Here is a 27,668-nt window from a genome sequence, read left to right on the forward strand (position 1 = left end):
ATGGCCATACTGCCCAAGGTAATGTATAGATTCAATGCCATCCCCATTAAGCTACCAATGACTTTCTTGACAGAATTGGAAAAAACTACTTAAAAGTTCATATGGAACCAAAAAAAGAGCCCGCATTGCCAAGACAATCCTAAGCCAAAAGAATGAAGCTGGAGGCATCACGCTACCTGACTTCAAACTATACTACAAGGCTACAGTAACCAAAACAGCGTGGTACTGGTACCAAAACATAGATATAGACCAATGGAACAGAACAGAGCCCTCAGAAATAATACCACACATCTACAACCATCTGATCTTTGATAAACCTGACAAAAACAAGAAATGGGGAAAGGATTCCCTATTTAATAAATGGTGCTGGGAAAACTGGCTACCCATAAGTAGAAAGCTAAAACTGGATCCCTTCCTTACACCTTATACAAAAATTAATTCAAGATGGATTAGAGACTTAAATGTTAGACCTAAAACCACAAAAACCCTAGAAGAAAACCTAGGCGATACCATTCAGGACATAGGCATGGGAAAGGACTTCATGTCTAAAACACCAAAACCAATGGCAACAGAAGCCAAAATTGACAAATGGGATCTAATTAAACTAAAGAGCTTTTGCACAGCAAAAGAAACTACCATCAGAGTGAACAGGTAACCTACAGAATGGGTGAATATACTTTAATTCAATTAATCTTCTGTTGTTGGCTAATTAAATTATGCCCAATTTTTCTCTATTATGGACAATACCGAGATTAGCATCCTGGTAAACAAAGCCTTTTTTTAAAAAGAAAAAAAAAAAAAAAAAAAAAACAACGACAACAAAAGTTATCAGATTATCTCCACTAGAATCAATTCCTAGAAGAGAAGTTTCTGGGTCAGCAATATGCATTCTTATGGTTGTTAATACATGTGGACAAAGAGTTCCCCAGGAGCAGTAACCCTCACACTCCCATGAGCACAGCCAGCCTTACCAGACTAACTTTTCGAAGCTGAAAACACAAAGGGTCTAAGGAAGAAACTGACCCAGTTTCTTCAACAAAGTAATGGCAAAAGGGAAAAAGAAGGCGGGAGACAATGAGAGATTAAGAGACACTTAACAGATGTATCAACCAAATGCAATGTGTAGACCTTGTTTGGATTCAGATTCAAACAAACTAACTGGAAAGAGGTATTTTAAAACAAAATAATCAGGGCATTAGATAATATGAAGGAACCACTGTTAATTTTATTAGACACATTGTGACACTGTGGCTATGACCAAAACAAAGGTACCAGATCACTCTATCAGCCGTACACATTGAATTGTTTACCAGTCAAATAAATGATAGGATGTTTGGGGTTCATTTTTGAATATTCCAGTATTCCCCTTCCCTCCAAAAAAGATGGTGGTAGGAGGTGGAACAGATGAAGCAAGATTGGCAGTGTTGATAATTATCCAAACTGAGCGATGGGTATGTGGGGGTTAATTATACTATTCTAAGCTCCTTTGTGACATTTTAAGATTTTCAATAACAAAAAGTTTAAAAGAGAAAGAAAAAGGAGAACTGGCTCTATCTGTGCCTGATGAGGCAACACCAGGGAGATTTGAACTTGGTGCTTTGTGTACACCTTGGGGTGAGGTGCAGAAGAGCAGGGGGACATTGTTTGGGAAGTCACAGTGCATGAGCGGGTCGATCCAGAGCTGGCTGCCCACTAGGATGCCCTGCAAGCCCAAAGCCCCAGCCCCAGTGTTTTAGTTACTTGGTCTAGCACTGGACTCAGACACCCGCATTGTTTTGAGCTAGCAGCCATCTCCAATGTGTGACCAGAGTTAAAAACCAGAGTTGTTGTTCACCTTTTTCCTTTTATAGATGATGACAAGGAGGCCCAGCGCCCACTACAAGTCAGTGACATCCCTGGAAGCAGAACCTCGACCTCCTGGCCCCCAGTCCAGGATCTTCCCACCACACCATACTCTCACAAACGAGGACTTCATCTGGGTGAAGCTCGAGAGCTTCAGCTCTGCAGGCCAACATGCAGATTCAAATCCCAGCTCCACCCCTTAGAGGCAGGCAACAGTGGCAGGTGACTACCTCTCCACATCTTACCTCCTGTTCACCTTATACTGAAGAGGGGTGTGGTGAAGGGAATCAGATAAACTTGGAGCACAGAGTGATTAATCAATGTCAGTTCAGATGGCTTATTTCCTGCCCCTTGATTGTGAGCTCACTGGGGACAGGAGTGAGGTCACATTCATCTCTATTTACAAGTGTCCTGACTAAAGGCCCAGAGCCACTATGTGTCCAGTCAATGAGTGAATCAATGAACGAATGCAAGACAACTCTAAAGAGACAGGAAGCAGTGTGATAACCACTAGAAAAGGCCCCGGAACAAGGGGCATTCAGGACCTCAGGTGCTCTCCTGATCTCCCGTCCCACAGCCCCTCCCCTCACAGGTCAGTCCTGCTGCACCGTGGCCAATGGACCACATGACTATAGCTTGAATGGTGGCTTTCCAAGTGTGCATGACCAAGTGGTGTTTGGGGAACTGACGAGCCTGTGCTAGTCACCAAGGAGATGTTTTCCTTTAAAAATGTGTTCACATTGGAAGAGCAGTCTCTCTTCACACAAGCCCAAGCTGAGGGCCAGCTTTGGGTTTCCTATTTCTAAAAGACACAGTTATAGCCCTTAAGTGGTGACAACCCCAGGTGTGTGTACAGAGCTTTGTAAACGTTCTCCAACCTGCATTCTCTGACTTGGCCTTGCAGTCATTCATTTTCACAGATGAGGAAACAGAGGGCCAAAGAGATCAAAGGATTTGCTTAAGGTCACACAGTTGCAGCCAAGAGTCATAAAAACTCATGTTGGCAGGGACTTGGAGGTCACCCCCCAACATACACACAGCGCTGATGCTCTCATCCCCTCTGCAGACCCGCCACGTCTAACTGTCAGCTTTGTCCCCAGAAGAGCACTAACTGTTAGATCTTATTTCAATCCAAAGATCAGTTTGGGACACAAAGCCAGGTCCTCTTGATTTCAATTTCTTGCTTTTGCTCTACAAGCTGGAGTTTCCTCAAGTGTTCCCCAGGTTAAAGCTCCTCAAATGCCCAAATTTGCAAACCAACGTGAAAACCTACCTCTGAGAAAGCTGGGGGCCAACCCTCCCACAACTCTGGCCTTTCTTTCTCTCCCATGTAAGGTCTGCCAAGTCAAATCTTACAGCTCTATGCCACTTACTGGAGTGACCCTTCTTTCAGGAGCCACTGTGGGCAGGGGCAGCGGTGGCCCATCGTGGGGAGGGCTGCCGGACTCTTCACCCCGAGCTGTGATGGGGGGCTCCTCTGTTGTGGCTGCTGCCAAGTCTTCTTCATCACCAGGACCCTGAAAACAAAACCAGCATTGAGGCACCACCTCACCTCGCTCACGAGGCTGCCGGGGAGTTGTGGTCACTGTCGTTTCTGTGGTGCCAGCCCAGTTTCAAAACACATTCTTCCCTATGATCATCGCTGCCCCCAGCACACCCCTTCTGAAATATGCATCTCCTCTAAGACTCAGTGCCAACTGTGGACCACTTGTCTCTGAGTAAATTCTTGAGCAAGGCTAGGAGGGAGCAGAGCTGTGGCCCCTGCCACACTCCGGCATTGTGTCCTGCCTCCCTCCAGCCGCTGCCCACCCAGATGCTCATAACCAAGCTGCAGGTGCCCCTGCCAAGGCCAAGGATGGCTGTTGTCTCACAATGCAGACCTGTCTCTCCCCTGTAAGTCAGAGAGGATGCCAGATGACACTTACAGAAGTGACTGCCTGCTCAGGGGTCATGGTGGCTGTGAGGGGAGCCAGGCCATCTGTGGGGACCCCACTGGCTTCCTCAGCCTCAAAAGTACTGAGGGACACTTCGGTTGCAGCTGCAGCTGTTGTTAAACTTTCTTCACTGCTTGGACCCTGAAATGAAATTGGCATGAGGAGCTGTGCCCCTTCGCCCATGCCCCTGGTTAAGTGGGTGTGAGGCTGGGGGGTAGAAAGCACTGGGGCCTCAGATAACTGGAGGCTCCATGATTCCCTTCTCTTTGCTTCTTCAGGACCACACCTTCGCCTGGAGCTCCAGCGTTAGAACGCATCTCTCAGGGCATCCCCCCACCCACCCTAGCACACCTTGGCACATCTCTGCCAAGCGCTTCTCTGGCCTTAGCTTTGTGCAAGGAAAATAAATCTCAGGATCCCCAAATCACTAAGCCGAAGGGAAAAAAAAAATCAAGCTGGGAATTACTTAGGGCAAACCTATCTCCCATTGTATTCCTTAAAAAGATAGCTACTAAGATAAATAAGCTACATACCACCCTAATAATTTGTCCTTAAGGAAATTCCTTGCAGACAAAGGACAGACAGAACTCAAGGTCATCCCTCTGCTCTGTGGGATAAATGCATATCTGATTGCTTCCTTTGGAAAGGCTAATCAGAAACTCAAAAGAATGCAACCATTTGTCTCTTATCTACCTATGACATGAAAGCCCCCTCCCCACTTTAGAGTTGTCCTGCCTTTCCGGACAGCACAAATGCACACCTTATATATATTGATTGATGTCTCATGTCTCCCTAAAAGGCATAAAACCAAGCTGTGCTCCAACCACCTTGGGCACATGTTGTCAGGATCTCCTGAGGCTGTGTCACGGGCATGTCCTTAACCTTTGCAGAATAAACTTCCTAACTTTCCTGAGACCTGTCTCAGATATTTGGGGTTCACATTTTGGCAACCAAGAAGGGATTCTGAGTGGAGGTGCCACTGACCTTTGACAAATCTCATATAGGTGCTTGCTACCAGCTTGAGCTTTCTTCATGGTTCAAACCAATAGGACAATTTGCTGAGGCCTCGGAGCCTCCCCTCCAGAGAATCCCTGATCTCCCAAAATTTGGTCAATATCTAAAGTTTATTCTGCTGTACAGTTCTTTTTTTGGAGTCTTACTTACTTCCAACAAGGAATGCAGGTTTTCTTGCTTCTAGGATGATGGAAGGCACATAACTCCTTTCTGGAGTTTGAGTTCATTTCTAACAGGGAAGGCAAATTTAAATTCTTTCCTGCTTCTAGGATGGTAGAGAGCAATCTTCCACCTAAGACCTATCTCTAGTAAGTAGCTGAATTGGGGTTTTTTCTTGGCCGAAGTTAAGATGAACAACCAGCTGTTCTTAATTTCTCCTTACTATTAGAGTACTCAGTAATCATATTGTTAGGGGTGTTTTTTTGGTGGTTGTTCTGGTCTTTCTCCCATCAGATTTGCCCAACTCTACCTGACTTGGTCAAATCTAAATGAGAATTCTAAGTTATGGGTAACAAGGCCTCTCTGAATTGGCTAAAATTTCTCACAGCTGCAAGAGAGGGGGGAAAAAACCAAAACATGCACATGTTTGCTGTCTTTGCTTCCTGTCTTAAAATTTTTCTTTCATTTACTTTTCTTCCACCCTATACCTCTTTCCCCCTTCGCTGTCTTTAGTACCAATAAAAACCTAGAAGGAGGCTTCTAATGACTCAGACCCCTTAAAGTACTCAGAACAAAGGCACCACCTGCCCCTTTTTGGGGTATTCCATTTTCTTTGTGGAATTTCAAGAGTCACGAGCAGATTCTTCTTAGGTCTAAAGCTCTGTTCTCCTGTATCGTAAGACCTGACCTCTTTGGTTTTAGGGGGTACCAGAGATTACCTTGTACTGGGAGAGGATTTAACCTTGGTGTGTATAATGGTGCATGACAGTACAAAGTTAGAGGTGGCTGAGGACAATTTACAGGAAGTAGTCTTAGCTGTTTTTTTTTTTCCTTCTAGGAAGTTATTATTTAGACCTTAATTCTAGTTCAGAGGTGCATTCTAAAGGGTGTCTTCTCCATTGCCTTTCCTCCTGAAATTAATCTTGATTGGGTAGTATGACCATTTTGCATGAGGAACTGAACTATCGTTTTCACAGATAAATGGGAGAATGAGTTTCCTCAGCTCCAAAGAAAAAGGGCATTTTGCTCCTCCCAGCTGAAAGGTGCCCCTGGGTGACTGGAGGCCAATTGGGAGTGTCTGGGGGTTGACCCCCCCATGACGTCATATGCAGCAACACTACAGGGAACCCCCAACAAAATTAGTTTAAAAAGCCTCATTCAGGAAGGGCATATAGGAGCTGGTCACTCTGCATTTTGATTTTGAAGCTTCTTGGAGGTGCTAGAACTACAGAGAGAGAAACTGAGACATGTAAGAGGGTGGAAATGGCTAAGTGGTGACACATTGTGGAGCCTTACCTGCAACCAGCACACTTTGACCCACTCCACTAAAATACTAGGCCACAGCTCAGTTCCTACCTTAAAATAAATAAATAAATAAATAAATAAAAAAATGGCCAGGCACGGTGGTTCACACCTGTAATCCCAGCACTTTGGGGGGCCGAGGCAGGTGGATCATGAAGTCAGGAATTCGAGACCAGCCTGGCCAATATGGTGAAACCCCATCTCTACTAAAAATACAAAAAAACTAGCCGGACATGGTGGTGCGCACCTGTAAACCCAGCTACTTGAGAGGCTGAGGTAGGAGAATCACTTGAACCCAGGAGGTGGAGGTTGCAGTAAGCCGAGATTGTACCATTGCACTCCAGCCTGGGCAATAGAGGGAGACTCTGTCTCAAAAAAAAAAAAAAGTGGAGTGGGAAACAATCTAAGAATAAGGAAAAACAACGAGAATGACCCCCTTTCAGGCACTCCATTGGTTTTATGGTCCCTCTTCTTGCAATTGCTTTTGTAAAATGGACATACATGACATTTTCATGCACAATTATAGCAAGAAAAATTCAGAGCCCAAAAGTCGATCTGCAACTATAAAGTTCCTAAGTTCTCTATCTCTCTGCTTTCTTCTCTGCCTCTGCCTGCTTTAAGTCTGCTGTTACATTTCTCCTGAAATAAAATCCACTGTTTGCATCTAGACATTTATTTTTGTTATTGTTTCTGCAAACCAGTGAGTTTGTATCAGTATTTCATGGCTAGAGTTCTGAAGTAAAAGCTATAGGATTTTTGGTTGTATGAGTGTGTATGTGTGTGTTTATGTGTACATACACACATTTTGTTGTGTTTTTGGCTACAAGGTATGACACTGGCTTAAAGAGCACTCATAAATTAAATAATAAACCCAAATGCTTTTCAAGTTCACATGACCTAAGTAAAGTCTTTAATAAGCTAGCTTTAAAATTATTGGTAAGGCAAATTAAAAATGTCTTAAGAATTGCCAGCATACATTTTTGTTTGCATTTACTGATCAAGTAATTTCATATTTATCCCTGCCAAATACTATAAGGTGTTAAAATTTGGCATAAGGGTTACAAAACTATAAACTCAGCCCAAAACAGGATAACCTTTGCTTGTGTACTTTCTGATAAATAAGATGCGAACATTAGTTTAATGAAAATAGCTAAATCTTGATTTAGTAAAACAACCTTATATTTAATCTTAAGGTTCTCCTTAGGTAAACACCTGAAATTCACAGGCTATAAAATGGTTGGCAGGGAAATAACTTTAAATAATGACTATTGCAGTTTTCATAAATACAGTAATCTAGGTACACTATTAAAAACAATTAGGTAAATGTAATGGCATAAATACAGACAAATGTGTCATAATTTAGACTCTAAAGTTAAATTAAAGAATAGATATTTTATTAGTTGGGTATTTTCCATTTAAAAAATATATTGTAAGAAAACATTCTTTCTTTAAAAAACTGTGTTTTTTTAAAAAGGTGAATAATTTTTGTCTCATTTAAAGCTTATTTAAAAGTTATGTATAAAACAAGGTGAAAGGAATCAGGAAATGAGAGAGATGTAAAGAAAGTTATAGAAATAAAGAGGTAATTTGGGTAAGAAAGCTTAAAGAAAAATAATTTTATATGAGAAAGGATCTTTTATGGTAAATTTTGTCCTAGAATAAAATGACTGTTTGTTTTTTTTTTTAAGAAAGAAGGATGCTCAGGAAAACTAGAAAGTCTAAGCACGTCAGAAATGGTCTGTTTACATCATAAGAAGAAGATTGATTAAAAAAAAACTTTCATATGAACAAGCTGTCTACAATTAAAGGGAAATTACTTAAAATGGTCTTTCCAGATATTGGGTTTTGATTTTTAAAAAAACCACTTATACACTAAAGAATTGGTTTGAACTACAAAATTTTCTTAAGGTATTGCTTTACTCTTAATAAAGTACAAGGCATTATAATTTTTTTTATGCAAAGTTCGACTTTTATTGCATCTTGCTGTTTTCTGTTTTCTCTCCCCTTTTAAAAGGCCTGAAATAATAACTAACCTTCAACTCATTTTCAGCTCCTGTAAGATTTTTTTCCCCTCTGGTTCTAACTGTTGTGGGCTGACACTAAAAAAAATGTTTCATCTTAGAGATCTAAAAGGAGTATTTTCTTCCAACATAATATTCCCCATAGGGAACGGCAGTCACACTGCAGAAGGTCTTTTCTTTTGCCTTTGGGTAACTGGCCTAATAAACAGATCTTACACTTTATCTAAATAATTCCTATGTCATTATTACTAAGTTTTAGTTTGCTTAGAAAAGACCTAGATTAACAAAAAGAATATATTTTTTAATTAAGGTTATTACATCCATATAACTTTCCGTGCAGGAAACTGAAGGCCCATGGGACGTGACCAACTCAGCATTCCACTGGAGACTATATGATCAAACAGCAAACTGCTTATCACGAATGCAGGATGTGAGCAAACTCACGACTGCTTCTGCTGACAGGTTTGCTGGAGGCAATAACTCCCTGATGCCGAGGTTATCTACTGTGACATCTAGAGTCTGTTGTTTGAGGAATGCAGTCTTGCCAGCCTACTCTGGACTGAGCAGTTGATCCCTTCTTCCACCCCGCTTCTCACTGTCTCTTTTACCTAATGAGACATGGAGGGCTCATTAGGAGGGCTGTGTAAAGCTCAGAGCCCTTGTCCACTAGAGGCAAGGTTCCCCCTGACCCCTTCTTCCAAATATACTCTTTTGTCTCTTGTCTTTTATTTCCACATTTGCCCCTGTTTGTTCACTCCACCAGGGATCATGGCAGGTTACATAGTGGCGCCCGGAACAGTGACAATATCAGGTGCTCTACATTGCTGTATGTGCTTTTAAAGTACTTGTGCCATTAAGTTACAGGGCTTTGATTCCTGGGTTTAAGAAGGACACCAAGTCCTGCTAAATCTTCAACACTGACAGCAGTTAAAGCTTCACCTACAGATCTGGTAGAAGATGTCAACCAAAATAAACTGTGTTTGTGAGACATAGGGCCAAAAATTAAAGCTATTCAACTCCTCAAGGTCCAAAGACTATTGCGGAAGAGGTGGGCACATGAGATTATAAGGGCAGATTTTGAGAGATAAAGTAAATTTAGTTTCTCTGTAAATTAACCATTAATGTCAAAGGCATGCTGATGCAAGACCAGCATATGGGCCCCTGTGTCAGATTGACAAGGTTTTCTTGGAGCATTAACCCACTCCTTAATAAAGGTTATAAAGGTTATAAAAAGGCTTATGGAAATTATATCTTATGGTCAAGATGATTAAAAATTTATAGATTGTTTAAAAAATTTTGAAAAACAAATTTAATTGGCCTCCTGTTGTTTTTATAGGGCTGTTTGAGAAATCAATCTCCTCTCTCAAAGAATAAATATTTTTGCCTTTTTTTTTTGATATCTTTGAGGTATCACTTTGGCTAAATGAATGACTTATTTTACAACGACCTCTGATCCTATTTTGTGATATCAAGCATTTTATACTTTTTAAATTTGACAAACTTTCCAAAGTCAAATGCTAATTTAAGTCCCATTAATTTTTTGATTTTTCAGAACCAAGAAAACTTTTCTTCTGAGCTATTAGTCCCCAGAAGTCCAGAAGAGACATATTTGGCTTATTTGATATAATAAAATCATACAGGAAGTATTTTCAAATATGAAGCAATGTTTAACCTTCTTCAGATTATATTTACATAAATGTGTTATTAGTATGTGCTCAGAACTGTATGAAATTCCTGTGATTCTGATTTCTTTTAGCATATGTTATCAGTAGTAATTATTATGTAAAATTGCTGTATGCCACAGAAGTAACCAAGTTTCCTTGTCAATTGTGTCTTTAACTATGACTGTTTTAACACTTTTGTCATCCACAGTTGTTTTGCTTTTATCGCTTTCAAAAAGTGGTTTTATAATCAGCGTAGGACTCTTGACAGGTGCCCTTGAATGCAAGTTTTGAAGATTGTGATGCTAGAATAGACAAAACTTCCAAGACTCCGATGGATAGCTGAAATGCTTATGAATAACATGCGGAACAGGAGCTAACTGTGGACTTTTAGAAGACTGAAAATCCTTTTATAACTTTTTGCTTAAAACATTGCTGATCCTTTTTGTTGTTGTTGTTGTTGTTGTTTATCAGAGACAAGAAAACTTATCTTTCGAGCTATTTACAGCTTTTAACAATTGAGTAGCCAGGCTCAGTGGCTCACGCCTGTAATCCCAGCACTTTGGGAGGCTGAAGCAGGTGGATCATCTGAGGTCAGGAGTTTAAGACCAGCCTGACCAACATGGTCAGAGACCCCATCTCTCCCCTAAAAATACAAAAATTAGCCAGGTATGGTGGCACATGCCTATAATCCCAGCTACTTTGTAGGCTGAGCCATGAGAATCGCTTGAACCTGGAAGGCGGAGGTTGCAGTGAGCCAAGATCGTGCCACTGCACTCCAGCCTGGCAGATGAGAGAGAAACTCAGCCTCAGGAAAAAAAAAAAAGAGTAAAATATACTCATATAAACAAAATTTGGAGCATATTTCTACCTGATCTCTCCAAAAATTTGTTAATTAGTTGTATTAATAATATAGTTATTTGTGTAAGTGTGAAAACAATCTGTTTTCTTTTGTAACAGAGCACAATTGGTTATTTTACCATGTAACAGATCACTGGTTATTTTACCATGGTTTTGACTGGAATGGCATGCTATCAGATACAGACTCCTTTAAGGAACCAAAGTTGATTTATAGAGCCAATAAAAGTCCCTTAGGAAAGCTGGCCTCATACCTTGTCTATACAATCTCTGACCTGTGGTAAGTAAAGAATGTCACTTTCTGACAGGTCCAGGAGCCCCAAGTTTTCTTGAGACCTCAAGGTGAGGACTTCACCCAATTAATACAGGTATTTGCAGGCATGGGCTGTCCTTAAGGCATTAAAGTCAAATCTGAGATTCTTTACAGAATAAAGTTCCAGCAAAGTCAATTAAAAAAAAAAAAAAAAGAGGAGCCTATATGGCAAATAACTATTCTTGCTGACTTTATGCAAATACTCAGGCCAAGTATAATAAGACTAAAACTTAATTTGCAAATGAAATTGTCCTATGATTTTTTTCTTTAGTGAAAATGGGACTGGAAAGAGAAAATTATGTTTTAAAATAAACTATAGAACATCTGTTGTTAGATTTTGGTCTTGCCTAATGTTTTTCAATTTTTATTATTTTCTACAGTTTGGACTGAATTCTAACATTTGTCCTGGCTACAAGTCTCCAAAATAATGTTTTCTTTTTTTTTTTCTTCTTACTTTCCTTTTTCCCCCCATTTTTGAAATCACTAAAATTAAGCCATGCTTTCTTAAAGCCCTGCGAACTGAAGCTAGACAACTTAAACTTCAGAGGAAAATAACAGCAACCTATTTACATAATAAGCCACTTTCATACCTGCCTGCTGATGTATGGACTTCAGAGTAATATGACCTATATCAATTTTCCATGATTGTTCTTCTTTTTTTATTTGTTGTTTTTCTCCCTTCCTCCCCCTATTTTCTGTTGTAGGGCATGAGACTTCACAACCTGCTAAAAATGAACTTTCCTAATAACATGGGACCTACCTGTCTACGAATAAACCATCCTAGCCATGAGAAATCAACAAAACCTGAGACTAGAGACTCATTTTCTTTAAAACGTTTTATCTCAAAGATTTTTTTTTTTTTTTTTTTTTTGAGACGGAGTTTCGCTCTGTCGCCCAGGCTGGAGTGCGGTGGCCGGATCTCAGCTCACTGCAAGCTCCGCCTCCCAGGTTTACGCCATTCTCCTGCCTCAGCCTCCCGAGTAGCTGGGACTACAGGCGCCCGCCACCTCGCCCGGCTAGTTTTCTGTATTTTTTAGTAGAGACGGGGTTTCAACGTGTGAGCCAGGATGGTCTCGATCTCCTGACCTCGTGATCCGCCCGTCTCGGCCTCCCAAAGTGCTGGGATTACAGGCTTGAGCCACCGCGCCCGGCCTATCTCAAAGATTTTAAAAAGAAAAGGGGGGAATGTGAAAGGAAAATAAATCTCAGGACCCCAAAATCACTAAGCCAGAGGGAAAAATGAAAATGGAAATTGCTTAGGGCAAACCTGCCTCCCATTCTATTCCTTTAAAAGATACATACTAAGATAAGAAAGGTACATACCTCCCTCACAATTTGTCCTTAAAGAAATTCCTTATAGACAAAGGACAGACAGAACTCAAGGTCATCCCTCTGCTCTGTGGGATAAATGCATATCGGATTGCTTCCTTTAGAAAGCAATCAGAAACTCAAAAGAATGCAACCGTTTGTCTCTTATCTACCTATGACATGGAAGCACCCTCCCCACTTTGAGTCGTCCCACCTTTCTGGACAGAACCAATGTACAACTTACATATATTGATTGAGGTCTCATGTCTCCCTAAAATGCATAAAACCAAGCTATGCCCCAGCCACCTTGGGCACATGTCATCACGACCTCCTGAGGCTGTGTCACGAGTGCATCCTTAACCCTGGCAAAATAAACTTACCAAACTGACTGAGACTTGTTTCAAATAGTCTTTGGTTTACAGCTTATACACCTTCAGTAACTAGGATCTCACCACCTCTACAGACAGCTCTTCTATTTTCAGACAACTCTGCTGGTCAAATTCTAGTTTCTACTACGCTAAGACTTGGTAGAACTGGGATCAGATCCATGGCTTTCCCAATGTGTCATAAGTGCCTAGACATTAACGAAAGAGGAGGACGCGGAAAGGGAGGGGGTGGAGAAGAGGAGGAGGAGAAAGGTAAGGACAACTGGAAGAGGAAGAAGAAGGAGACGGAGAAGACCACTTTGTTCACTGAAAGAATCCATAGAACTGCCAGACAGGGCCCTTAGCAATTGCCTGGGCTGGGGACACAGCAGCTCAGTGCAGGGGCCAGCACTGGAGAAGGACAGAGCTGGCGATTCACGATGTGTTTGGGCAGAAAGGTTAACAAGACTTGACGCTTGATGGGATGTAGAACTTAAGGAAGAGAGAAGACAATTCTGGATTAGGCGACTGGAGGATGATGGTTCCACTCATGTGAGGTGTGAACATAGGAGGAATGGAAAGGAGGAGTTCACGTTTGAGTCAGCTGAGCTGGAAGAACTTGAGGGCACCCATAGTAGAGACAGCACAGGGACAGACTGGCTGAGTGCCTTGGGATGATGTGCCCTGCCTTCAGGAGCTGGACAGTGTGCGCTGCACAAGAAGAGGGCTGGGAAGGCCTGGTCGTGACCTCTGATCCCTGCTGGGGCCTGCCGCCTGCAGCCTGACCCCCACCGCCCTCCAGGAGCCCGCCACTCCTCCATTCTGGCTCCCGCTCCCTGTGGATGGAGGCAGCGGGGTCCTGCACGCAGCCCTGGGACACACCCCACCTCTCCACCCATCCCCAGAGCCCGGCTGCCCACTGACCTCCAGGGGCTTCACCACACTCACCCAGGCCTTGGCAAACTCCACCCCCGAGTGAGTAGTTGGTCAGAGATCCCCCTGCCTCAGGCTCCCATGGGTTTGCTGAGTAGGAGCCCCACACTCTAAGAAGGCCAGGAGCTGCTCCTACCATGACCTCGACCTCTGGGCACTATACAGTCCTTACCACAGTGGCCTCTTCTCCGAGGCTCTGGGGGGACATGGAGAGGTCCGGCTCCCCCGGGGGCACACCACTGGCCTCTGCTTCCCAAGGTGTGCTGGCGAGTGCCTCGGCCTCCCCTGCTGCTGTTGCCGCTAAACTCTCTTCATTATCTGGACCCTGAATAGAAAGTCAGCAGGAACCACATCAGTGACCCATGATGCTGATCCACCACCCTGTGGTGAGGAACAGATGGCCGGGGCCCCTCAAAGCACCTGTACACCAAGACCTCACCTCACCTGGAAACCCACAGTGAGACAACAGACAGAAATACAGAAGCCTGGGTTCCTCACACCACCCAAGCTGCGAGACCACCCCAGCATCCCACCTGTGTGGTGTGCCATCAGCTCTCCCTGCCAACCCCGAGGGGCATGTGCTCACCAGTAGCCCTTCCAAGCTCTGTCCCCTAATCAGAGAGTGCAGCTACTGCTGCTTAAGTCACTGTGTTGAAACAAAACTCTAGGTCCTCGGACTCCACAGATTTCTTGTTGAAGCAGCAGTCTACCCTCGTGGACCACTCCCTGTCCCACTCTCTTCCTAGCCCAGTGCCATCTGGCTTCCACCGCTCCGACAGCCCTGAAGCTGCTCTCCCCAAGGCCACTCACTGTGAATGGACAAATTCAATGGATGTTTCTCAGTCCCTTGCTCACTGGGACTTCTGGGAGGATCTGACATTGTTGGCCACACCCCAGAGCAGGCTGGCACTACCACTCACCCAAACTCCAACACAGCCCCCAAGCCCGGCCTCTTTCTCCAAGTTTGCTTCCCTACCCTTTCTCTTCTCAGTAGTCAGGCTTATCTTTCTGGAATTCTAATCTGGCTACATCCATTCCTTGTTTCTTACCCTTCAGTGACCCCCTATTACTGCTAATCTTCTCTGTGTCCTTAGAGCCTCTCCAGACACTTCTCCCTGACCCCTGGCTCACGCTTCACCCTGCAGGTATGCTGCCCTTCTTCAGGTTCCAGTTCTTTGCTCCTGCCTGCCCACCTTGCTGAAATATCTGTTTTACCCCCTCTGCTAGGCAACTTCTACTTACCCTCTCAGGCTCGCTTTCAGCATCCTTTCCCGAGGGCACTTCTGTGCCCCCAATCTGGGCTCTAGGCCCCTTTTTCAGTGCTCCCAGAGCATCCTATGCTTCACCTACCACTGACCACAGCCCCTCTTACCACGCTGTCTTCAGGAATCAGGTCTATCCTATTTACTATCCATCCCTGAAACTAGGCCTAGTGCCCAGCACAGTGTAGCACTCTGCACACCGCCACTGAATGGGTCAATGCTATTTAGTGCTTACTCCAACAGAACTGCCCCATGAGATTGTCACTATGTTTCGCAGACAGATAGGGAAAGCCAGCGACTGCTCCCACCCAACACAACCCCCAACCCCAGACACAGGTGAAGGGGAGTTTGCACTCTGAGCTACTTACTGGAGTGACCCCTTCCTCTGGGTTCTGGGTAGACACAGAGAGGGTCGGTCCCCCGGTGGGCACACTGCCGGCCTCTGCTTCTCCAGCAGTGCTGATGGGCACCTCGGCCAGCCCCACTGCTGTTGCTGCTAAATTCTGAAAACAAAGGCATCAGAGGAGACCATGTCTCTGGGCTCCCACCAACATGCCTGTGGCTGGAGAGAACAGACTGCCTAGCCTCCTCCAGCCACCTGCATTTCTGTAGCTTCTTTCCCTCAAGGACTTTCACATCTATAGTTTCATAAATCCAGGGATGGGAAAGACCGCCAAGGCACCTATGTCTGGTGTTCGATTCTGTGTCTGCACCTCCACTAACACGGAAATCACTGCTCCTGAGTCAGCCGGGTCTAGCTCTAGATACTTCTACTGAGACCCATTGCCTCCCTGTGACCTCCCCATACACCCATCCAGAAGGCATTAGACAATGTCTTTGCCCATGACAATGCTTCAAAAATGTGTAGGCAGCACCTCTGTCCTCCTCAGCCTTCTCTAGACTGGGAGACAGAGACATTCCTGCTTCTTCTCTCTCCCTGTGACTCAGTTTCCTTTGGGAATGCACGGGCAGATTCTCTAAAGGTTTCATAGCAGTGGGGGAAATGGAAAGAGAGAGCAGCTTTGGAGCTGGTGACAGCAAATATGTCCTATCTTCATTTCCCAATGTTTGTTTACTTATCTATTGCAAAAATATGGTTCTTTTGGTTACAAAAAACACTAGGCTAATCAAAGTTAAAAAGGTTTCCTTGCTGCAGGATTTCTCAGAATCTATAAAAAGAGGGATGTAGAATACAGCTTTTCCCAAAGTCATTTGACCACAGAGCCCCTTTTTCATAAAACATAATAAATCATTGCAGAATTACTGTTCCAAAAATCAGTTAGAGGAAAGTTGAGGTCCCAGGATGTTAAAATGAGACCCTTTCTGACTCAGCGTCAGCTAAAGCCCCAAAGGGCAAGTGCAAGTTCACAGGCATCAGGTAATCTCCCCATGCTAAGACAAGGAAATGGCACCTGTTCTACCAGCTCCTGCCCATCTCCTACCTCCAGGCTGTGTCAGAAACCGCACAGGACTCATTTTGGGGATGAGTGCCTGGAGAGCAAGAATTCCTTTGGAAAGAATTTCCAGTGTTCTGCGGCTCTTCTCCTCCCCTCTCCTCACTCCAGACCATTTGGTGAGCTGGGTATGTATTTCCTGGAATGTGGGAGGCTCAGGGACTGGTGTGTGATTTTCTCCAGGGTGACAACACAGAGGAAGCCGTTTAGATTCAGAGTTGGGAGAGAGGGACAAAGGAAGAGAAGGGAAGGGGAGAGGAGAGGAGGGGGAGGTGAGGGAGAAAGAGAAGAGGAGGGAAGTGGGAAGAGAAGGGGAGGGGAGGAAAGGGGAGAGGAGGGGAGAAAATAAAAGCGGAGAGGAGGGAAAGAGGAGGTGAGAGGGAAAGGGGAGAGGAGGGGAGGCGGATGGAGAAGGGAGGGGTATTTGTCCTGCAGTTGCTTTGCTGGAGATAGACAAGATAAAATCTCTTCAAAGGTTGCTGGCTGAAATGGGCTGTAGTCAAAGGGACATGCAGAAGATCCGGGCACCCTGTATGGGGTGGGAGCCCGGGCAGAAGTTACAAGGCCAACTATGGAACTTTGATCCTAGATCCCCTGCAGGAAGCCCTCCCAGGAACCACAAAAGCCCCCATAAGAGAGAGTTCCAACAATCAGGCATCTTCCACACCAAAAGCCCAGATCACAATTTGACCAGCCCAATACAACTGTGCCCATTTCTCCAGGTGGGCCAGCCCCTGTAGATGTTAAAAATAGCTCTAGAGGATGGGGAGGTCATGAGGATAAGGAGGAGAAAGAAGAAAGAAAATAGAGAGGAAACCCCTAACCACGCTTCCCTTTCCTGGCAGGTTCCTAGTCTATAGCAGGCGTGAGTATAGAAGAGGGGAAACTGCTTGTAATTTTGTTGAATTTTTGATATTATGCTGGGCTTGACTTTTAAATATCTGTGAAAATTGACTGTTACCAGATAGTGACTGAGAGAGCTGTGAGAACTGTCCGAAGTTTTCATCCCAGGAGAATGGAAGGAATGAGCTGGCATTGTGGGTTTTCAGCAGGAGCCCTTGTGAGAAAACTATTTATGCTTTAATTTTGCACCCTAGGGAGCCCAGCATTTCAAAACTGGCTTCGCAGGTGTAAAAGCCAATTACCAAACAATAGCATGAATGCGCCTGCAGTTAATCTGATTCCGTCTTGAAGGAGACTCAGAGGGTTGATAAAGCTATGTGTCTTCACAACTGAGCAGGAGGGCGGGTGTGCGCTGGTGAGGCCTGGACACTCATCACAGGCAAATGTGAGGACAAGCTTGCACCGCATATCCCCCACCAGTTCTGTGCATCCCTGGAGAGCCTCTGTGGCCCTGGGACTCCGACCTCCTCTGTACCATGAGGACAGAAGCAATCTTGATGCTGTTCAACCAAAATCCTGTGGTTCTCTCTGGTGCCCAATAAAATCATCATCAAGTTTGAAATAAGGAAACAAGTCTATTACTGACTAATCAAATGAAATTTACCATCTACTCACCTTTTCTTCAGCTATGTCAAGGAAGGCCCCAGCCCCTGAGCCGCTGTCAGTAATGGGGTCACCATCCACAGAATGAATCCTCTCCAGTGTGTCATTCAGGATCTCACCAGACCCTACAGGAAGCAGGCATTCTGCTATCAATAACTACATTTTGCAGTTTTGGAAAAGAATGAGGTATCTCTTCACCAACTAACTTGGAAAGATGTTCAGATACCATGACACAGAGTCAAGTGGCGGAAAAAAAAAAAACCAAGTTGCAGAACAACATACATGGCAAGGCATGTGTGGTTTTCATTCCAGGCTCTGGCACCACCTGCAGGCAAGTCGCTCAACCTCTGCCTCAAGTTCCTTATCTAGAAATGGGGAATTGCAATAATTCCTACCTCACAGGGTTGCTTTGAGTACTATGTGTCACAAGAACTAAGTAAGCTAATGCAAATAAAGCATTGAGGACAGCCCCTGGCATATAGTAAGCAATTGAGAAATGTTCATGGTTGATATGGTTTTATGTGTGTAAAATAGAAAAAAAGTATGAGTATAGATGTCTTATCATTATTATATATATAATATTCATGTTATGTAATGATTACTATATGACGTATATAATATATACATATATATGTATATGTATGTGCTTATATATTTATATACTTGGCTAAACCACAGTGTTTAGTACTGTTATTTTCCAGAAGATAGGAGTTTAAGAAGAGGAAACTATTATTTTTCTGGTTTATACAACCGAGCATTAATTTAATTGTTCCCACATGCATATATTTCCTTTGCAATTTAAAAAGCAGCCTGGAATTGGAGGCCGAGGTGGGCAGATCACTTGAGGTCAGCAGTTCGAGACCAGCCTGACCAACACGGAGAACTCCCATCTCTACTAAAAATACAAAAATTAGCCAGGTGTCATAGCACATGCCTGTAATCCCAGCTACTTGGGAGGCCGAGGCAGGAGAATCACTTGAACCCAGGAGGCAGAGGTTGCAGTGGGCAGAGGTTGTAGAGCTGAGATTGCACCACTGCACTCCAGCCTGGGTAACAGAGTGAGATCCCATCTCAAAAAAAAAAAAAAAGAAGAAGAAGCAAATGGAGTTTTGAAACAAAGAGAAGTCATTCATTGGCCAGGCATGGTGGCTCATGCCTGTAATCCCAGTATTTTGGGAGGCTGAGGCAGGAGGATCATTTGAGCTCAGGAGTTCAAGACCAGCCTTGGCAACATAGCGAGACCCCATCTCTACTAAAATAAAAAAAAAAAAATTAGCCAGGCATTGTGGCATGTGGCTGTAGACCCAGCTGCTCAGGAGCCTGAGGAGGGAGCTCATGTCTGGGAGGTTAAGGCTGCAGTGAGCCATGATTATGCCACTGCACTCCAGTCTGGGTAACAGAGCAAGACCCTATCTCAAAAAAAAAAAAAAAATTGTACTACCATGACTGCATGCCTATTATGGCTGGGCCAATGCCAACATTGTCCCATGCACTCCCTTCAGCAACCCTCCTGCTGGCTCACCTGTCCTGCCCACCAGGACCCCTCCCACCACCTTCCTGCAGGTGGGCAGATCCTGGGTGGAAATCCCACTATCACCCTGTAACAGGTGTGTCCTGTCGGATCCACACATTAACACCTCAGTATTAACCCCGGGAATGAGACTGAGGCTGGGAAGGGCCCTGAAGCCAGGTCAGCCTGTCCCTGGGCCAGGCCCTTCCCATACACGCTGTGCTCACGCAGGTCCCATGGTCACAATAACTCTGGGGGAGGTGCGAAATCCTCCAAAGGACTCTGCCCCCCTATCCACTCCTGTCCCATCCTGTGATGGAAAAGTGGCCAGCACGGGTCGAGCATGCGCGTCCTCCCTGCTCTGACCACCAGGGGGTGCCGTGCAAGCAGCTGATTGCCTGGTCTCCAAGGCCTGACCCCTGGGACGAAGGAGGTGGGGTGGCCCCTTCCATGGGCCAAGATGGCGTCAGGGAAGCTCCAAATGCAAATACTAGGTGCTTTGCTTTCTACCACCATCCAGGCTGTCTACACATCAAGAAGAAAAGGACAATTTGGCTAGCTCCGTTGCTTTCGACTGACCTTTTGTCTGCTAGATAAGGAGTGTGGCTGATACCGGGAACAGGCGAGCTGCATTGGGATCAGAGCCCAGTCCCCACGTGGACCTCATCTCCTCAGTCTAGGAAAGTCCTCGCCCCAGCCCCTTCGCCTTACCCCCTTGCTCAGAGATCCTAATTCCACCCCTGAGAAAAGCATTCGCAATTCAGAAACCACTTCCACAACGGCGGCCAGATTCAGCCCTCTCATCCACCCGGTAGCGGGGATTGTTCACGCTCCCAGAGGACGGCTAAGGAATCTGAAGCTTGGAAACTGATCAGCAACTTGCCCCAGGCCGACAGCAAATAGGGAGCTAGGCAGGGCCTCCTTCCAAGCTGTCTGACCCTCCCCAGCGGGCAGTATTTCCACAGCAACACCCAGCCTCCTTGGCTCTGTCATGACGTTATTAAATTATCCTACAATTTTTTCTCTCCAGTTCTCTATACCTTCTCTGACCCACAGACTCCCCAAATTTAGTTGTTAAAATAACACTCATTAACTGATGACAGAACCAAAAAGAATAGTGATACATATTATTGTAGAAGACTTGTATTAGTAAAATACAGAAGTACAATAAAGAAAGTAAAAACCATCCATAATCCTACCACTCAGAGATAACTGCTTATAACATTTTGATGAATATTACATCTAATATGTGATGTATCTAATACATACACACATCACTCTACATAGCTATATGTAAATAGATATAAATAACATATTCAAAATTAGGGTCATAGACACATAGTTTTGGAATTTGCTTTTTTGGTGGACTATACCACGAGCATGTCCCTGGGTCATTAAATCAGATCTGTATCACCAATGTCAGGGCTGTATGTATGAATGAAATAAAATTGCTCGACCAATCCCTACTATGGGCAGTTTGGATTGTTTTTGTTCCTGAGAACAGTGCTGCCAGGAATGATCCTGTACTTACATCTTCAGTGTGAAGTGACGGCCCCTCTGAGAAATGACAGTAACCACAAGCGATCTCAGGGCTTGGGCATATGCCAAGCTAGTGCTTGGGGATAGTGTTTGATGCCTGGGCTTTTGCCAGTGCTCCTCTGCACGGGTAGGGGGACAAGAGACAGGGGCCAGAGCCCTGGATGGGCAGCCAGGGGACCAGCTCTTCTCCTAGGGACTGCTGCTGCCTTGCTGGGTAACTGGCCCCTCTCTGGCCATCAGTTTCTCACTTGTGCCACACAGGAGTTTAGCTGATCCTCTGAGAGTTGGGGAGTTTGTGACAAAAGTCAGAAAGGGTGGGGACTCTGGACTTAGCTTTTCCAAGTGTTGGTTTTCCCACCTATAAAATAGTGGCTAGTGCTATTGAGTAGGCGGTATGCTGTCAGTGTTGGAGACAAAATATCCAAACACTTGGCACACCGTAGGTATTCAACAAACAGCAAGGATTGTTACAAACTTTTCTGTTAAACCCCAGAAGGGGTAGAGTCTGGGAGTCAGAAGCTCCAGATCTGGGGGTTAGAAGCTCTGCTATCTGAGATCAAATGCCAGCTCTGCCATTCACAAGCCGTTTGCTCCTGGCTGGGTTACTTAACTTCTCTGTGGCTCAATTTCCTCATCTTGTCTGTAAAATGAGGGTGGTTCTCACCCTTTCTTAAAGAGTTGAGGGGAAGGTTAAATGAGATTCTGTATGTTACATATGTGGCCCCAGCTGGACACATAGTAATCACCCAATAAAAGGCCACTATGTAGGCATGTGCATCTGGACTTGCCTTGTTCAGGGCTGCTGTGCTGGATGATGCTCATGTTGGTGGTTTCCGGGGTCCCCTCAGGTACAGGTTCACCAGAAAGTTCCATGTCCTCAAAGGGGGAGGATGGAGTTGGAGGTGTATTTATGGGTTCAACTTTTGCTTCTTTGGGCTGAAGGGAGGAAAAATGAGACGCAAAATGATGTACTTGGCAGTAAAGCAGAAGAAGTGACAGTGAATATCATTGGAGAAAATAATATATGCACAAGATGCTGAATAAACCAAGGGGAAAGCTTGGCCCCGCTTGGTGTCTACCTGGGCAATGGCTGTACCTCCCAGGGCCTGAAAGAGGTGCCTACTAGAGGTCATTAGATTCTGTTCAGTTAACAGTCAGACTATTCATCTCAGCCAAAGCTCTCTGAGCACAGGGATCATATTTCCGTGATTCCCAAATCCCAGATCAGCCAGAGGAGGTGACCATTAAAGATCTGTTAGATGAGGGAATGATTAAATGAATTAGTGAACAAATGAATGAACCAGGAACTGCATATAAATTCGATGCCAGATGTGCACTAATCATAAACACCTATGAAAATGAAAGATGGGTATGATCCCTTCCAAGGAAACTTCGGCATCTACATAGGATTTCCCAAAGCCAGTCAGTGTCTTAACCAACATTACCAACTAGAGAAAAACAAACAAACAAAAACCCAACAGAAACACAGAGCACATCAGTGATCTAGGCAGAAATCCTGGCATGGGCTCTGAAAGTCACGACATCACCCCTGGACCCAAGCAGCAGCTCACGGGACCCAGGGCTCGTCAGCATTCAGATAGCCATATCGCCTTCTAAGCTCAAGGGGCTGGGGATGCATGGAAGAATCCTGTGGATCAGTGTTGAACTCGTGGTATGAACAAGAAACCAATCTTTGTTTTGTAAGGTACTAAGATTTTAAGGTTAATTTGTTACTGCAGCATCACTTACCTATCCTGACTAATAACAGAAGGTTGTTTCCTTAATTCAGAATCTAGTAAATCAATAAATTTCTGGTCCATGGAACAAGGAGGATTCTTAGAAGCTCCATAATTTAGAATTTAATAGTTCAGTTCTTACAGTCAGACCTGGATCAAATCCCAGCTCTCCACTTATAAGCTCAGTTATGTTGGGCAAGTCATGGAGCTTCACTGAGCCTCAGCTTCCTCCTCTGTAAAAATGAGGACAATAAAGAACTACTTGAAGGCAGGAAATAGAAAATGCACGGAAGGGCTATGCACACCTTTATGTTTAGTACAGAAATATTCCATATTCATTATTGAAAACACTGCAAGTGCAGATGAGCAAAAAGAGAAATCACCTTGAGTCCTAACACCCAGAGACAATCACCATGAATTCTATTGTACTGTAAAATCTTCAGGGTGGAGGTGGGAGGAAAGGCTTTAAGGAGTTGGGCCTTGGAGAATGAGCAGGGTTTCAGAACACAGGGGTGGAGGGTTGATGGAAGTCAGGGCCTGGCAACTTGAGCTTGGCAAGAGCCCAGGGCTTGAGGAGGGAAGCAGTGGAACAGAGCCCAGGCAGGCAGGGAGAGGGAGGGTCTGGTTCTATGGGGAGAAGAATGGGCTTGAACCCAAGGGTCACAGGCAGCCACTGGGGAGCATCGGGCAAGGAAGTAGTGGGGGCAGCTGTGTGTTTTAGAGAGTCCTCGCTGGTGGCAGTGTGATCATGGACTAGGGGAGCTGAGGTGACTGGGAGGTGGCACTAAAGAAGTCCACAAGGCAGGAACCAGGGCACCAGTAGGAGCACAGAGCAGGTACCTCCCCAGGGAAGGTTGTGAACAAGACCAGGTGGGATGTCCCCATCTCACCCAGATGGATGTTCATCTAGCAGGGTAGATAAAGACCCCTGCCCAGGAGGTTCCTCTCCTCTCCCTGTGAGGGATCAAGGCAAAAGCCACTCCATCACTGGTTCAGGAACCAATGCTCAAGCCCCTGAATGCTCATCTCTAGTCTGGAGTGAGGCTGCTGGTGGCTGGTAGCAAAGGTGCTCTATAAGGCACTTGGGCTTTGGGATGAGGCAGGCAGGGCAGGTGAGGGTTCGGGAAACACAGGAAGACAACAGGATGGGGGATGAGCTCTGTAACTCAGGGTGGCTGAAGTTGGGATCCATCCCATCAGCCAAAAACTTCTTTTGTCAAACTCCCAACAAGGCATCCCAAGCCCCCTGCAAGGACAGGGCGTGGTTCTGGTGAGCTGACCCTCAGGAGTGAGGGTCACAGGACCTGCCTCAAGTAGGTGGCTTTGGTTTTCAGAGGTCAACGTGGATGGCGATCCAGTGTGGCCTGTGACAAAATAGGAATCTCAAGTCCAAGAATTGTTATTAAAAGTGTTGCAATTTGCTGAGCCCAGGCTCACGTACACACAATCAGATTTATTCATTCTGCACATATTTCCAGAGGCCCTACTGTGTGCCAGGTCCTTGGCTGAGCACTGGGGACACAGAAATGAATAACTAAGACAGAGTGTCTGTCCTCAAGTTGTCAGGCAATGGAGAAGCCCCAGACCTAGACCAGACGCAACAAACCACGATTAGGTGTGATGCATGGGATGGCGGGAGTGAGAGCCAAGAGGGAGGAGGGGGCTTAGCTAAACAATGGCCTCCAAGGAGAGGATGTGGACTGGAGCCTGAAGGCTAAGTAGGAACTTGCCAGGCAGAAAGGGGAGCTGGGAGGAGCCCTCCAGGCAAACAGAACTGCAGGAACTAAGGCGCCATGGAGGGGAGAATGTGCTTGGTCTGTCCAGAGAACTGTGAGCATCTGGGTGTGGTTGGGAAAGAGGCCCTGGCTGAGGACCAGAATCACCTGCAGAGCTTTTTGTCAATACAGATTCTAGGATCTTTCACTCCAGATCTACTGAAGTTGAACATCCAGGTCTGCAGCCCAGGCAAGAATCTGCTTTTAAAGACCAAACCCCACCCACAGTGCCTCCCCAAACCCCCATGCCACCCTCACCCCCGACACACACTTACACACAAATGACCCTGATGCACAGCCAGGGCTGAGAACCATAGGGATGTTAATTCCAACAGCATAGAACTTTCTGCAAATGCAAAGAATTGGATAGCAAGGACCCCGACCCTAAATGGGAAAGAGAGCAAGGAGGGGCAGACTTTCTAGTCCCCGTCCACTCAGAAAGTCTGCGATTCAGTTCACTGGCGATGGCTCATGTCTTAAAGGGTGGCAGGCTGGAAAGGCTGAGGATGGGGAAGTGAGATTCATTCCAAGAAAGAAGCCAGACAGACAAGGCGGAGGGAGGGGGACTGTCTGAGCTGAAGAGGGAAATTCCCCGTCCTAGAGGGTGGCTGCTGAAAAAAGCCATAAAGCCCTTCCAGGAGATGTTAAAAGGGGGAAGTCCCCAGCTCAGGGGTGGCATGACTGAGTGCACTCTGGACCCTGGGCTGGAGACCTGGCTCTGCCACCTTCAGGCTGGGTAGCCTCCAGCAATCATCTCCATGACCTCAGTGCCCTCCTATGTAGAAGAGACCCCAAACACCTCCCTGCAAATGAGACTAAAGGAAATGGAAGCACATGGAAGCGCGTGAACTGTGGCGCAGACAGACGGGCGCACAGGGAAGGCATTCTGATGATCAGGAGCAGACAAGTTAAGGTCAGGACCGCCAGGCCTCGAGGCACAGCCCAGGGGAATCCCCTTAATAACTGAAGGCAGCCACAGGGGTTTGGCATGCCTGTCAGCCCCAGCCACCGGCCAACCAGGAGGCCCCAAGGGGAACAAGGCATCTGTACCACGCCCGGTGCTGAGTCCAGCCCTGAGCTGCTCTCTGACACATCACATCACCTCCCTTAATCCTCACAACAAACCCATTGGTCAACAGTAGCAACAACAGACACTGTCCAAGCATTTTGCACAGGGCAATTCGTCTAATTCTCACACTAACCCTGTGAGGCAGGTCCGCTGTATTGTAACCAAGGAGGAAACTGAGCCTTGGAGAGCTTAAGTCACTTGCTCAAGGTCAAGAGTCAGTAAGTGGCAGAGTTGGGATTCACGCTTGGTGGAACTCTGATTTGCACCAGTTCCCATAAAACCACTGAGAAAAGTGGGGCTGGGGAAGCCTGGAAAGAAAGTGTTTGAGGTTCCCCAGAGGCCACCAAGTCCATCAAATCACCAACAACTCTTTCTTTTTCACTTTTCCAGTGAGTCTGGGGATTGATTTCGTAGCCCCCCTTGGCTGACACGTGCCCCACATCTGCCCCAGTGCCTGCAGTGCCATGGTCCTGGGGAGGGTCCAAGGCTGGGGAGTCAGTGGGGCCTGGCTTGAGTCCTGACTTCACTACCCTGTGACCCTGGCAGAGCCACCCCACCTCCTGGGCATTCATTTCTGAATCTGCACAATTGGGCTGATGCCACCTACCTTGCAGGGTGGCAAGAAACAAAAGTGAAATCATGTATACAATAGCACCAAGTACACAGTGGTATCAAGAAATGCCAGTTCTCTTCCTTCCCCTCCCACTTCTCTACCTCTGTCCAAAGTTGTCCAGCTCCAGTGCCCCATCCCAAGCTTTTCTGCCTTACTCCTTTCCCTATCCTGAGGTGATCACCTCAGGCTCAAACCCCACTCTCCTTTTCTGTCCCTCTCTCAGGGCCACCTTGGGCTGTTGGCACCTCTGCCCAAGTTGGCCTCACTGTGAATTGTGAACTGGTGCACAGGGCAGCATCAGATGTGAAGGCCACTCTGTGCCCTGCTGCCCCAGATTGGGACATGCCAGTGGGATGGCCAAGGGCTGATGGGCACACAGGATAGCCACACCACCCAAAGTAGTTGCCCTCCCCAATCACTAGGTAGGCAGGCAACTTGGACCCTTGACTTCCTTCATCCCAGCTGGCCAAGAGTTGGCTGCCATCCTGGAGATGGACTTTTGCAATACCACCCAGGCCATGACCCCATGGATGGCCATCAGGAGACTCATGCTGTTAACCCAGTCCTGCCCACACACCCTTGAGTCAGTGTCTTCCCCTCTCTGGGCCTTGGTTTGCTGAGTTTGTATACAAAGGGCAGTTTTCTGTACACCTCTGTACAGAGAGAGATGTACAGAAGGACTTTTAGGTCCTTCCAGTGCTAACAGACTCTAGTTCTATTCTGCTGCATCCACAGCTCTGCTGCATCCACAGCCCTGCTGCCCAAGGTCTGAAATCTCCAGCCATTGCCTTATTTCCATTTCCCTGATTTCTTCTATTAGAGATGAGTTTACAAAGTAGCCCAACCAGGCAAGGAGACGGCTGAAGCTCTGCTGTATTTAGTGACTCCGCTGCTGCTTGCTGTTTTCATTAAAAACAGGCTCCTGGGTGTCCCCATAGTCCCCACAGTCTGACTCAGTGCTTTCAAAACCACTTCCACGTCTCAGCCACAGGGTGCATCCCCAGGAGGGAAGAGGTCCAGGCCACTGGAAGTTAGGATTGCCTTTCCCATGCGTCAGAAATGAGCTCCCTGGAGGACTCTGTGACTCACAAGACTAGGGTCCTGACTGTGCTTTCACAGCTGGAGGCCTGAGCAAATGTAACAAGAGCCATCGTTCAGGGCCGTTTCTCTCATGCCAGATGCTGGGCTGAGGCTTGTCCCTGCACTTCATCATCTAACCCTGGAAACAACCTATGAGACCGGGCTATTAGAATCACCATTCTTGGAAGAGGAGTTGAGGTTCAGAATGGTTGAGTAAGTTACCCAAGGCCACAGGCTTTTTACCCAAGGTTCCAAAGCAATAGAGCACAGTGCTTGCCCTTGACAGCCCTCTGATGGTCACGAACACAGGGTGGCACTGAGGGAGCTGGTGTTCCAGTTCACCAGGGGATTTTGCAAAGGGCCCATTGGTTGGTACTTTCCTGACCTTCCCAGATGAGTCAACGATTAAGCTCA

The 27,668-nt window shown here is 45.9% G+C and overlaps 1 protein-coding gene across 5 annotated transcripts in view; it reads right to left on the bottom strand.

The window, feature by feature from the left end:
- The window catches only part of COL15A1 (collagen type XV alpha 1 chain), a 131,075-nt gene that overhangs the window by 54,610 nt on the left and 48,797 nt on the right, over positions 1-27,668 (bottom strand). For all 5 annotated transcript variants that reach the window (XR_004443649.1, XM_033237989.1, XM_033237990.1 and 2 more), the window contains 6 exons: positions 21,770-21,917; positions 17,945-18,057; positions 15,341-15,475; positions 13,883-14,035; positions 3,768-3,917; positions 3,216-3,359 (listed from right to left, as the gene is read on the bottom strand). Coding sequence is in view for 4 of the 5 variants with exons in the window: in XM_033237989.1 (XP_033093880.1) it covers positions 3,216-3,359; positions 3,768-3,917; positions 13,883-14,035; positions 15,341-15,475; positions 17,945-18,057; positions 21,770-21,917 (843 nt within the window). In the remaining variant the exon portion in view is untranslated. The remainder of the gene's footprint in view (positions 1-3,215; positions 3,360-3,767; positions 3,918-13,882; positions 14,036-15,340; positions 15,476-17,944; positions 18,058-21,769; positions 21,918-27,668) is intronic.

Source organism: Trachypithecus francoisi, unplaced genomic scaffold (genome assembly GCF_009764315.1).
Source record: "Trachypithecus francoisi isolate TF-2019V2 unplaced genomic scaffold, Tfra_2.0 Lachesis_group16, whole genome shotgun sequence".
NCBI classification, from domain to species: Eukaryota; Metazoa; Chordata; class Mammalia; order Primates; family Cercopithecidae; genus Trachypithecus; species Trachypithecus francoisi.